General features: G+C 42.0%; 1 protein-coding gene across 4 annotated transcripts in view; it reads right to left on the bottom strand.

Annotated features, from left to right (window-relative positions):
• Positions 1 to 13,926, bottom strand: part of LOC116545900 (chromodomain-helicase-DNA-binding protein 8-like) — a 32,573-nt gene that overhangs the window by 6,119 nt on the left and 12,528 nt on the right. The window contains exons 1-5 of one of the 4 annotated variants that reach the window (XM_032272316.1): positions 9,580 to 9,700; positions 9,286 to 9,350; positions 3,161 to 4,218; positions 1,312 to 1,683; positions 208 to 593 (exon numbers count right to left, since the gene is read on the bottom strand). In XM_032272316.1, coding sequence (XP_032128207.1) covers positions 208 to 593; positions 1,312 to 1,683; positions 3,161 to 4,003 — 1,601 coding nt within the window. In that variant the 5' untranslated portion in view covers positions 4,004 to 4,218; positions 9,286 to 9,350; positions 9,580 to 9,700. The other 3 variants (XM_032272317.1, XM_032272315.1, XM_032272314.1) reach the window with 3 other exon arrangements.

The raw sequence follows: 13,926 nt of genomic DNA, 5'->3' as shown, positions 1-13,926 counted from the left end.
AAAAAAAAAAAAAAAAAAATGCTAATTTCAATTTTCCATTTAACAAATCCTGTAAGCATTAGGACAGAAAAAAGAAAGGCCTTATTATTTTCTACGATAGATCACCTTGAACTATGTAGCTGCTAAATACATATAAGTTCCTCAACACTTTTTAGAAATGAGTGCTCTGCTCTCAAATATCCCATCAAAATAGCAAGGAGTACTCACTTTAGTTTACTCTTGCCCTTTGTTTTGGAGGTACCAGATGTTTTGTTCTTCTTTGGCTTTTCCTCTTTCAGCCTCTCCCCAGCGCTCTTCTTCCTGCGCTTCTTCTCACCTTCCTCCTCTGGCCGAACGCTGGGCAACTCATCCTCATTCAAGACTCGAGGTATATTCTGCTCACCCCGGGCACGGGCCCTTGCAATGGCTTCTGCCACAATCCGATTTGCTTTCTCTTGCTTCTTCTGGTGTTCCAATCTGCGGTTTTCCTCCATTCCTGTCTTTCCCCCAGAATGGGGAGCAGAGCTTGCTGGTGATGACAAAGCTGCCACTTCACTGGCACTTAAAACTTTAACTACAGAGAGCCCAGAAGAGGCCCCTTGGGAAGAGCCAGCCTACAGAAATAAAGACACTAAAATTTCAACTTGCTTGTAGTTAAATGGCCTAAATAAAATCCAGCTCTGAAACAGGGGGACTAGGGGGCTAGAAACTAATTCTTTAATCCCTTAAGAACTAAGCTCAAACTAAATCTTATTGAACCTACACATACTTTTTAAAATGTATTCTTTTGGTGGGAAAGGGGTGAGAAAAAGCAAGAATTCTGCCAAAATAAACTTCAGTTATCTTTTTACTATGCTTTCATATCAATACACATCTCCATTACTTCAGAAAAATTACAACTAACAATAGCCAATATTTGTCTCTGTCCTAACAGTAAAAAAGTTCAAATTCTACTCTTGGCCTATGTTTTATCTGTCTGCAGGGGTGTGAGGAAGACTGATCACTTGACTATTTCTTTATATCATTTCTGAAATATCATTTAAAGGATGTCACCAATCATTTTTATTTCACAATAATATTAGGAAAGGATTGTAAATAAAACAATTCAAATACTAAATAATCTCATATCCCAAACCCAACAATAATTCTCTAATCTTTTAATAACATAATTAAAATAAGGTTTCCATGGATGAAAGAATTAAGTCTACATCTCAGTTTAGAGACAGAAATCTAGAATGGCCCCACATTCAAGAATAAGTGGTTACTGAGGGTAGCAGCAATGGACTAAGTATTTTTGTTTTATTTCTTTTCCTTACTATGTAAGTCTCTCACCTGTGGCTGCAGTACCACCTTGACTGGTACTGAAAGTCTTTGACCTGGGCTTTGTCCTGGTCCCATTATCTGAGCCTGCTGTACAGAGGATAGAGTCACTGGCTGGGTTGACGGTGGCTGCTGAGGCTGGGGCTGCGATGATGGTGGTTGTGGTACAATCTGGATTTTTTGCTGTGGCTGCTGCACCTGCAGCTGGATAGTTACTACTTTGGCAGGCTGCCCCTGGGCATTCTTGGCTTGAGTCAGCGCTGCCAGCTGGTTGCCCTGTAACACTATCTTGCCTGGTAGACTCCCCAGCACAACATGCCGATGTCCTTGGGGACCCCCAGACTGTGGCTGCTGGAGGACCAGGGTGATGCGTTTCGATTCACCCTAGAATGAAGAAAGGAAATTGCGAGAGGAGTAGAACATTAAAGAATGGTATACTATGGAATATTTACACCAGTTTTCTTCATGCTAGAATCATAAAAACTGCGCGTCAGAAGACACAGTACAATTCACTTTGTTCATCATCCTATCTGTCTTGATAGAATCTTTTTTATTTTTAGAGACAGGGTCTCGCTGTATTGCCCAGGCTACAATGCAGTGGTTATTCACAGGTGCAACCCCACTGCTGATCAGCAAGGGAGTACTGCCCTGTTCCATTTCCAACCTGGGCCAATTCATCCCTCCTTAGGCAACCTGGTGGTCCCTTGCTCCTGGGAGGTCACCATACTGATGTCAAACTTAGTGCAGACACCTGATGGGCATAGGACACCACAGCCCGTAACTCCTGGGCTCAAGTGATCCTCCTGCTTCAGCCTCCTGAGTAGCTGGTACTAAAGGTACATGCCACCATGCCCAGCTAATTTTTGTTTTTTGTAGAGATGAGGTTTATGTTTCTCAGGCTGGTCTCGAACTCCTGGCCTCAAGTGATCCTCCGGCCTCAGCCTCTCAAAGTGCTGGGACTATCAGCAGGCACCACCGCACCCAGCTGTCCTGATAGAATCTTTTCTATAATGCTTCTGCTCAGTAGGTATCAATCTATGTTTTAAAAACTCCTGATGGAAGGCTATCTTCTAATGCAGGCAGTCCATTTCTGGAAACCTATTAATACAAAATTCCTTACATTGAATCGAAATCTGCCTCCTTATAGCTTCTTCCCACTATTCCTACTTCTTTTAGAGATGGGGTTTTGCTATGTTGCTCAGGCTGGTCTTGAACTCCTGGCCTCAAGCAATCCTCCTGCCTCAGCCTCCTGAGTAGCTGTGATTGCAGGTGAGAGACACTGTGCCTGGCTGGTCCTACTTCTCTCAATGCTGCTCCCCTACTCCCACTAACTCTTTTAGTCCTGTATTCAGATGCTAGAGCCTCTACCTTCGTACTAGAAACTAACCCTTTCACTGAGCAAAGTAGGAGGTGGACAATCTTAGTAATAAGAATACAAGAAAGATATAAATAGCTTTTACAAGTCTTGCAAATAGAAAGATAGCTCTTCAAAAATGTTTCTTTGTTCCCATAGCATCCCATATTTCTCTTTATATTACACAATGATTGTGAATTCTTGCTTAATATCTGTTTTTCCTGGCAGACTGGGAGTTCTGTAAGGACAGGAACTATGTTTGTCTTATTAGTACCAGCTAGGTACAATGTAAACATATAGTAAGAGCTAACTCAAAAAATATGTTAACATTAACTGCTTCCACCCAGCAAGTACTAAGTATGTGGCTGTCACACCAACTTGATAAAACGCAAAGATGGAATTTAAATACGCTTTCCCAGAGACAGCTCTCATGCGCTCGCTCTCTCTCAAAGAGTTGCTGGGCCCTCTATGAAACCAAAATTCACCTCCCCCTTTCACTCAAGTCACCTGGGTAGGTGTAGAGGTCAGTGTAACTGCAGGCTTCAGTGGGGGCCCTGTGGCCCCAGGGTTTCCAGCAGGAGCTGAACCCTTAACTGGCTGGAGGACCAGCTGCTTTACTGGTCGGTTGGGCTGGACAATGCGCTGAACAGCAGCCTGGTTCCCAGGGACCTTGGCGGCCAACACTGTATTACCAGAGACAATGGAAACACCTGGTCGAAGGGGCGTGCCGGTTAGCACTTTGGTAAAAGTGACTTTTCCACCATTGGCTGTGCCTGCCACCAGGGGCTGAGCTGTGCTGGTGATACCTTGGGCCTGAATTTGTGCCACATGGGCACCAGTGACTGAGGAGCTTGGTGGGGCCTTAAGGATAACAATCTTAGGGGCTGATTGAGGTGGCTGCCCTCCAGCACTACTAGAGGAGACGGCTGTGGCAGAGACACCCATGAAAGGATTCCCTTGGCTCAGGATCTCCTGGTTCTTGGAGACCTGCAAAAGTCCTGATGTTGGCGTCGATGTCTGTAAGACAGGTTGGGCTGGCTGCTCCTGGCTGGCAGGCTGAGTGGTATAATCATGCAAGGTTATGGATTCTGGAGTTGGAGTTGTGGATTCTTTGGGAAGTTCTGTGGGAGCTGTTTCCTCTGGCGGGGGCACCAGGTCACTTGCTGATGAATTCCCCACATCACCACCTCCGCCATCCTGGTTCATCTGATCCAAGGAGTCCAGAGAGCTTGGCAGTCCAAGGGCTTCCTCAATGGGGTCTTGTGTGACCTGGTTAAAGCTGTCATCAGTCAGAGAGTCCAGGCCAAATAAATTTGGGTCATCAAACAGATCCATGATGGGGTCTGCCATCTTGGGAAAGTAATGGAGGGTATTTCTCCAAGGTCTAGGGAGGGAAGGGGAGGGGGGGTACTGGCTCTCCCCTCCCCTCCCCTATTATGAAAAAAATGTACACAATGGAAGAGGACTACTCTTCAAGTATAGAGGCAAGAAACAAGTGCATGTCAGATTGTCCTGACCTTCATGGAGCAAGATGGCTAGGTCTTCAGAGGAAGATGGTGGAACTCCTGTTGTAGGAATACAAATATAAATGAAAAATAAGCAAAGTTGGTGATCTCAGAGAAAATTTTTCTTTCTTAGGTACTGCTCTTAATATCAAATAGCATGAATATAAGAGAATAAGGAAATGTGAGGAAATCTGAGGACAGACATACAGCAGAAAGAAAACTCATATTTCTGCTTCAAAACTAAAACTAAAAGAGAAAAGAAAACAATGACCCCCTCTTGGGCTCTTACACCTAGAAACTTTAAAGATTCTGTCTGTCAAGAGCATTTGGCTGTCTCTGTCCATTTCTTTTAACAACTACTATTCCTTCGTAAAGATCAAAAATTTAATATTCATTTGCCTTCTATTTTCAGTTTTTAAGTTAGTAGAACTCAAAAATATGCCACAAGAATTCCAGTGAGTCTACAGATAAATGTTTCTGGATACATTCTATTTTACCAATTTTTCTTGTATTTTATATATTTTTACTATTAGCAAAAATAACTACCATTAACCAAGGCTCATAGTACAATCTCACCAAGCTGATCATACAGTTTTACCTAGGAAACTTTATTCTAGTTAACATATTAATCTATAATAGGATTTTTGTTCTGAAGTCCCCTCTCAAGAAACCTTTTTATTTAAGATAAAAAATGTCATTTGCAAGGGGTTCAACATTTTGTTTCCAATTTATATTCCCAACTTCCTCTCTTACCATCTCTTACAGGTATGTTACATTCCAGTCCAACTAGACTACACAGTTCCCTTAATGTGATTCCTACCTGTGTGACTTTGCTTATGACGCTATACTTTCTGCCTGGAACACCTCCTCTCCATCTCAATCACAATAATCTCTCACAGCTAAAATCCTACCAACCCTGAAAGGTCTTCTGCTCCATTAAGTGAGCCCTGAACCTCTGACCCTTTAAGAACTGAGCAACTTGTGATGCTTGATCCCTCCACTTCCTTTAAAGACCCACACCATTGTTTATACCTGATTTAAAGCACGTATATTTAATATTTTATTATAGTTAACTAAGTCTGTCCATATCCTCTGAAGGCCCAAATAGTTCCTTTGTACAAACTGTAAAAAGTTGCCTACTTCTCAAGATGCTTGTCTGTCATCTGCTGGAAAACTGCCATACTAAACATATAAAATTGATTATGAATATATGCAATGTACACCCTTGGCAACTCTATTCTATGGCCCAGCTCCTCTTTTTTTTGGATAAAGTTCTTGGATGGTGGGGACTATATCTTATTTGTCTGTGGATCCCTCAAGAACCAGGAGGACATAGCACACATAGTAGCTAATTAAAAAAACAGTTAATGAGGCCGGGTGTAGTAGCTCATGCCTATAATCCCAACACTTTGGGAAGCTGAGAGGCGGGCAGATCATGAGGTTAGGAGTTCAAGACCAGCCTGACCAACATTCTGAAACCCCGTTTCTACTAAAAATACCAAAATCAGACAAGCGTGGTGGTGCGAGGCTGTAATCCCAGCTACTTGGGAGGCTGAGGCAGGAGAATGGCTTGAACCTGGGAGGTAGAGGTTGCCATGAGCCAAAATTGTGCCAATGCACTCCAGCCTAAGTGACAGAGCAAGACTCCCATCTCAAAACAACAACAACAAAAACAGTTAATGAATTATACTTGCTTACATTTTCTGGACAAAACCATTTGATCCTTACAGAAACTAGATGGCATTCTTTGATTCTAACATGAGATAGTAGAAACCTTCCTATCTTGAAAACCTGTCTTATGAATGGCTGAAAGTAGGTTTACAAAATACATGCCTAGGGTTTTAAGTTCATGAAACTAGTGCAAAAAGGAAAAATTATCAAAGATGGAATTATATCACCATATAACCCAAATATATGAAAAAAATATATGTTCTTTTATATGATGACAATATTTGACAATAGAGGAAAGTCTTGCTTGGTAAGACCATGTCTCCTAACTTTTGGAAGATTTCAGATAAGAAATTCATCAGGGACACAGCAAAGGCTGACTGAAGGAGACTTTTCCACATAACCCCCATGCTATGTTTTTTCCCTTCCCAACCCATCTCACTCTTATCCTTATAAAACAATGTAATATGGGTAAATATCTCAGATACTCCAACACAAACAGAACAAACACGGAGTCAAAACTACAAAGTATACAAAGTATCTCCAACAATGTTAAACAAGATCTCCCTTGTTTTAGTAACTGTATACTTTTCATATCTCAACCTAGGATCCATACTATTTCCCATTCCTGGCTAGCCTATTCCACCAGCTCATTCCGGCCTCTTGTATCTAAATATTTGCCTCCAAATTACTCAAAATGGCAATCAGAAAAGTTATGTTTCCTGATTTAATGAAAGCCTACTCAATAACTTGATATTAATAAATTTCCTTCTCCATTGTCATCAATTTTTTTCCAGTATACCTACTTTGACACCAATTATCTTTCATCCTTTATTCACCATCAGAAGTTAAAGTATCTACAGCCAGGAGTAATATATAAACAACAGTGAAAGTTTCTACTAAATAGAAGGTTATGTTGCAAATAGTTTATAGCCTGCCTCTTCTTCCATGGAGTATTTTGTCCCTTCCATGATTCCTTGCTATTTGTTGATTCTAATGCTCTTCTTTCCCCCCATAATGATCCAATCTTAGGGACAGTTTTGTGTTTTTTTTTTTAAATAGAAGAAACAAGGCTAATGGTTTCTGATGAATCTCCTTACCCTTATATAACTTAAGTATAAGCTTTTAAAGGTCAGTGTATTATCATTTATTGCTCCCTTCCCAAATTTTGAACCAAATTTCTGCTTCTCCTGGGTCACTCTATGCCTAATAATTCAAAAATCTTGCCACCAAGTATCATTACTTCTCAGTACCATCATCGCACCTATAATGACCCAATTTATCTCACATTTTTATCCTAGTCTCCTACTGCTTTTCTAGCTCCCATCTTTAAACTGTCCTTGATTCTTACAAGATTAAACCTTCTCCCAACATACGTCTAACTTTTTTTAAAACCTCTTTCTACTACTACTTGTGGGTCACCCTGGCTATATCGACATATGGCCTATTTATTCTACCAAGCTCATCCATCTCATGAATCCTCTCCTCCATCTCATGAATTCTCTTTCCTTGATTCAAACCCTAGTAGCAAAAATAAACAGAAGTTAAGTAGGTTTTAAGGCAAAGCAACTGCCTAGACAAAGAAGTCATACCAACTTTTATTATAGTAAGAATGGAAAGCCAGTCTTGGCCCACCATTCCCCAAAAGAGAAAGACATGTATATGCTCAAAAGGAAAGACAAAATTTAGTGGTTGTACTTAGTCACTTTCCATAATTACAAACTAATGACCAGAATCATGACAGAATCTTGGAGGGCATGTGCGGGGTGGGGGATGGCAGTGGAAGGGAAAAGTAACAAACTAGTCAATTAAGGTTAAAATCAAAGGCCACCCATCTATAATCTCCAAACAACAATCCAGTTACCTGTATAAAAATACTTTATTATAAATGCCAGTATAGCCCTTCACTTCATCTACTTCTTAAAGGTGAAACTACTGCTTCCCCTTGAGGCAGGTACAAACTGATGTTCTTCTGCAGCTTTACCACCTTTAATATAGTTCTTGATTTTTTTGGAAATCTAGAGTCCCAACTCTCTTGTTCTTATTTTACCTTATTCCTCACCCTTGCCCATTTCTATAATAAACTGCCTGTCCTATGATAAAGAATTTTGTTTTAATTCTACCCTATATTTCTCCATCTCAATCTCTCCATACCTTTCAAGAAAGCCATGATTCTCAACCAGGGTATGGAGACTACGGCCCTTAAGAAGGGTTTCTGGGAACTGAGGGTGGACATAAATGTGTAGTTCTTAAAGGTGCGTTCAATATTATAATTTTATATTTATCAAGTGAAAAAAAAACCCACATCTCATTGTTTAGATTATTTGTATTTATTAACACTGGACAAAACATTCTTGGCCAGTGAAGATCCGTAAAAGACACATGTGAGGAATACGGGGCAGAGAAAGAAACATTCCTGGCTTGGCAGAGTTACTAATATCTTTCGGATGGGATAAGATTTCCTGTAGTCTTTCAAAAGTAGTTTATCATAATTTACTGTTTATGATGGATGAGAAACACTGCAAGAGATTAGTTCAGTTGTCTAACAGAGAAAATTATGTAAAATGAGCTACAGATTTCTATTGCCCACTTACAGATCTCTCTGTAGTGACATCCTCTTAGAAGACAATGAACGAATGCTGTGTTGAGCAATGCTGACCTCTTTCTGTAATGTGTACTTTTAGAAAGTACCACTCATGACCACTTAACCTCTAGTTGCTCAGAGGTTCAGAAAAGAAAAGAACTATTTTATTTACTTCAAAGTATAAATCTTGTTGTTGGAAACTGCAGCCTTTCAAGAAGATCAGTTGCAGATAGACATAAACACGTTATTGAAACACAAGATGGGTAGAAGCTGCTTAATTTAAATGAGAAATCTCTTGAAAATAAAATAATCCAAAGGGCTAAAATGAAAATCACTAACATAATTTTACAAGGGAATTATTTTAAAACCGTATCATAGAGACATTTGTGAGACACAAAGAGTCTCAAATCTTATACAGAAATGAAAAATAAACATCCAAAGTGAACGCAATCACAATTTAGGGTCACCAAAGGATCAAGATGGAACGACATAGGATCAAATTGGAGCCACTCAGATTTCCTAAGAAGATCAAGATCCTAGGCCATTTTCTTTATCTTCACCATTCTCATTGCCAAATGTGTGGCTACTCTGTTTCTGTTTTCCAATTACTGAAAGAGAAAGCACTCACACCTCAATCAAGGGTATGGACATTTGGGGGAAAATAAGGCTGGTAAAGTAAGACCTTATGAATAAATTGGAAAAGCAAAATAGGCAACTACGAAAGCTAAAGATATATATTCTCACAAGGTAAAGAAGAAACTACAGAGATTCTGTACTCATATGAAAAAAGGGAAAGGGCGAGGTGAGGAAGTAAGGGGTTGATGGAGAGGAAAACGCGACTGGGGGTGGGGGTGGGGGGGACCCGGGTACATTACCTGCTCATACTGCCGGGGTTGGTGCCAGTAAGGTCCATACAGCAGAGGCGGGAGATTTCTGGCAACTGAAGACCCCAAAATGGAAATGAGGTACATGCACTTGAGGAAAGGAGCTAGCGGGGGTGCCCTCCAGGGGGGGGATGGCCAAGGCGGGGAGGTGGGGGGGGGGGGGGGGTGTGGATGCCCGGGGTAGGAGCAATGTTAGGGCGGAAGCTGCAGGCTGAGAGGCCCGACGATCCCTGAAGGAGAAAAAGAGCTGTACCTCACCCCAGTGGAGGAGAGAGGTGGCTTTACCTGCAGCGGCTGTGGGGGGGCCGGTTCGCCCCTCTCCCTGTCTCTCCAACACCAGTTCCCCCTCCTCCTGCGCAACCTAACATGATGCTCCCGCCCGCCCCACAACCTCACTGGCTAAAGCACACTGCCACTCACAAGAGGCGAAAAGACGCAAAACAGCGTAAGGGGTGGGACTAGAAGGACCTCCCTCCCCCCCTCCGCCTCCCCTGCAGGTTAGGTTGAGAGCGCACGGAGAGGCCTATCCGGTTTCTAGGGCCGAGGCGAAGCCTGCAGCTTGCTTGAAGAAAGAGGGCTGGCCAGAGGAACAGTCTCATAGTGGGCGAAACCAGTACTGGGGATTAAATTCCCTACCGTCTACACTGTATTCTCCACCCTAAAGAGTATAAACTTGGGAGGGAGGGTTCCGCACTAGGCCAGCTCCGCCTCCCTCTGGATCCCCGGCCTTCCAGCAGCCCTGTCAACCCCTCTCCTCTAGTGACTACAACATATCCCCCTACCCAATAAAAGGGGCCAAATCTTCCCTCCATCGTGGGAGTCAGCCCAGTTGGAATATGGGGCCTTTTAAAGCACTGTTTCTGCCACAACATATAAGACTGCCGTGCATTTTTGACACTTCGACCCTTCGATACGAATATGGCTTTTTAGACACTAACTCCTGGGGCCCTCTAACAATTCCCGACCCTTAATCTGCCCAAAACAAACACTCCTCACCCTCTAAACTCGGTTTCCTGTTCTCTCATCTCTTGAAACTCAGCCCATCTGACATTTTAATCACTGTCCACTTTGCAATGTCACTTGAGATCACACTTATTCCCAGCGAGACTAGTCAACTCCAGAATGATGGTGTGCAAGCTGAAATCAACCAAATTTTTTTTTCCCTTTTTTTTTTTTTTTTTTGAGACAGAGTCTTGCTCTGTCGCCCAGGATGGAGTGTAGTGGTGCGATCTTGGCTCACTCCAACATCTGCCTCCTAGGTTCAAGCTATTCTCCTGCCTCAGCCTCCTGAGTAGTGGGATTACAAGCATTCACCACCACGCCCAGCTAATTTTTGTATTTTTAGTAGAGATGGGATTTCACTATATTGGTTAGGCTGGTCTCAAACTCCTGACCTCAAGTGATCTGCCTGCCTTGGCCTCCCAAAATGCTGGGATTGCAGGCATGAACGCCTGGCCCACTGTTATTAAAAACAGCAGTTTAGGCTGGGTGTGGTGGTGGCTCATGCCTACAATGCCAGCACTTTGGGAGGTTGAGGTGGGCAGCTCACTTGTACCTAGTCTCTTAAAAGAAAAAAAAGAAAAGAAAAAGGCCAGGCACAGTGGCTCACCTCTATAATCCCAGCATTTTGGGAGGCCAAGGCAGGCAGATCACTTGAGGCCCGGAGTTTGAGACCAGCCTGGCCAACATGGTGAAATCCTGTCTCTACTAAAAATACAAAAACTAGCCAGGAGTGGTGGCACCTGCCTGTAGTCCCAGCTATTGGGGAGGGTGAGGAATGAGAATCACTTGAACTCTGCAGGTGGAGCTTACACTGAGCCAAGATCATGCCACTGAACTCCAGCCTGGGCAACAGAGTGAGGCCCTGTCACAAAAAAAAAAAAAAAAAAAAGCAGCTTGTCTCCTTACCATTAGTTTCCTCTGAAAGTATCCTCACATTGAAATTCTATTTTCTTATACTCTGAGGACACGAATCAGGAAAATCAACTTGGCTTTAGATCTCCTATTTTTAAAGATCTTAGCATTACCACTGCCGCTAAAAACACCTAATTACTACTCTTGTAAACAGCAATACTGTTTTCCCATTCACTGTGGCTCAAAACCTCAATAGTCTCTAAAGCATCCTCCTGTAGCCATCATCCAATCATTTGCCAAGTGTCATTGATTCTCTTGCAATATATAACAAAGACTTGGGAGCTACCAAAGACTCTGTCCACCTTCTTATTGTACAAATGAGAAAACTGAGGCTTAGAGAGTTGAATGTTTGACTATGAAACTAAGTGGCATGTTAGGATTCATATATCTGACTCCTATTTCTGCTCCCATCTCCCTTACTTATGTAGTTCCTTGTGTAAGAGAAAGAAGCCTCATAAATGATCTCTCTACTCACTCTACTAATCCATTCTGCTACCAGATTAATATTCTGAAACACAGTATGGCCAAATCAGATTTGTGCTTCACAACTTTCAAAGGCTCCCAATGACTTAAGACATAAATCTTAAGACAGCATCCTATCTTTCTAGTCTTACTTTCCACTATCTGTCTACATATACTTGCTAGCCAAAAAATATGACTATTGTCATATTTTTTCTAATTTGAGCCTAATATTGCTGCCTTCAAATTATACACATCTTTAATTTCTTTCTTTGCATTACCAAATCTTACTTATTATCCTTTAAGATCAACATCAAATGCCTCCTAATTTATTACTTCAATATGTATTGAGTATATAATATAGCAAGTAATTTGCTAGTATTAGGGATCCCAAAACAAGTAAGACATAATCCCTACCCTCAACTCACAGAAAGTAAGAGTGCATTTGTGTATACATGTGGGAAGAGGGTAAAGAGTAGGCAGTATGACAACAGTGACAAATGTAAACAATTACAATACAAGGTGATACATTCAGTAAGACCAGCGGGAGCTTAGGAGGAAAAAACATCAAGAAAGTAGTTTCCTTTTTTTTTTTTTGAGACGGAGTCTTGCTCTGTTGCCCAGTCTGGAGTGCAGTGGCACAATCTCAGCTCACCACAACCTCCGCCTACCAGGTTCAAGCCACCACGGCCAGCTAATTTTTGTAATTTTAGTAGAAATGAGCTATCACTGTGTTGGCCAGGCTGGTCTCAAACTCCTGACCTCAAATGATCTGCCTGCCTTGGCCTCCCAAAGTGCTGGGATTACAGGTGTTAGCCATCACGCCCATCCAAGAAAGTAGTTTCTTTTTTGAGACGGAGTCTCCCTTTGTCACCCAGGCTAGAATGCAATGGTGTGGTCTGCAACCTCTGCCTCCCAGGTTCAAGAGATTCTCCTGCTTCAGCTTCCTGAGTAGCTGGGATTACAGATGCAGACCACATATCAGGCTAAATTTTTGTGTTTTTAGTACAGACAGGATTTCACTGTGTTGGCAAGGCTGGTCTCAAACTCCTGACCTCCTGATCCGCCTGCCTCGGCCTCCCAAAGTGCTGGGATTATAGGCATGAGCCACTGTGCCCACCCAAAAGTCATTTCTTAAACAATGAGGAAGAGTTACCAGGTGGGAAGGAAACCACATGGGAAGGCTGTAAGAAACTGATATTCAGGCAGCAGGGACAGTAAGAGGAAAGGCAAAACAAAGCATAGCAATGAAAAACAGCATGAAACATGTAGAGGAAACTCTAAGTAGTTCTGTAGTTTAGCCTTGCTAAAGTGTAAATTGCAAAGAAGGAATTGGATGGGGAAGAAGCTGAAGGGACAGGTAAGGGCCAGAGCAGGGAGAGCCTTGAATAACATATTAAGACATTATCTTACAGGTGAATGAGGAGCCACTGAAACATGAAATAACATAATCAGAATTATATTTTGGTTAGCTAACTCTGGCTTTAGAGCGTAAGAGGACAGAGGACACAGAAGCAGTTAGGAGGCTGCTGTGAGAGATCAGAAAATAGTTGTATAGTGAGTATTTGCTGATTTTTTTTTTCTGCTCAGCAACCAAAAGGCCCCTTTCTATATTTTCCATGGAAAGCTAGATCTTATCTCCCCATATGGATCCTGGGGAGATTAGGACTCAATCACCTCCTTCCCTTCCTAGCAAAGAGGAAGTATGCATATGACCTAGGCTAGTTTAAGTGGATACTCCTGCTGGGTAAGTCTTGACTTTGCAGGGGTAATGCAAAGACCCAGGACCGAACAGTTGGACAATATCTAGCAATGGCAGACACTAGAGTCCAACTGTAGCATCCTCTATAGACTGATCAGTGGTGTGACCTTGACTTTCTCTTTGGTCTTGCCTCCTTTTGATTTCATACCATTCTCTACACCAGTTTCTCTAACATTCCCATACTTTTTTGAGCCATTCAATCTCCTTCCAATAAATTTTCTTTCTGCTTAAGTTAGCCAAAGGATGATTCCTGTTGTTTGCAACCAAGAATCCTAACACAATGATTAGGGCCTAAATTATAGCAATATGATTCAAAGGATAGTGATGGAATTGTTTCTTGGCCTTTTGGCTAAGATTAAGTTTTAAAAACCATACGGGAAGGAAAGGATAGAGCCAGAAACACTTAAGGGATAAAAATCAGTAGAACCTGGAGTTCAGAGGGAAAGATGAATAGCTTAGCTATATTGAAAATGAGCTGCCTATAGTATATTAAGTAG

Source organism: Sapajus apella, unplaced genomic scaffold (assembly GCF_009761245.1).
Source record: "Sapajus apella isolate SASKATOON/1434 unplaced genomic scaffold, GSC_monkey_1.0 scaffold433, whole genome shotgun sequence".
NCBI lineage: Eukaryota > Metazoa > Chordata > Mammalia > Primates > Cebidae > Sapajus > Sapajus apella.
Note: the sequence above shows the minus strand (reverse complement) of the source record. Positions and strands in the feature narration are given on the sequence as shown.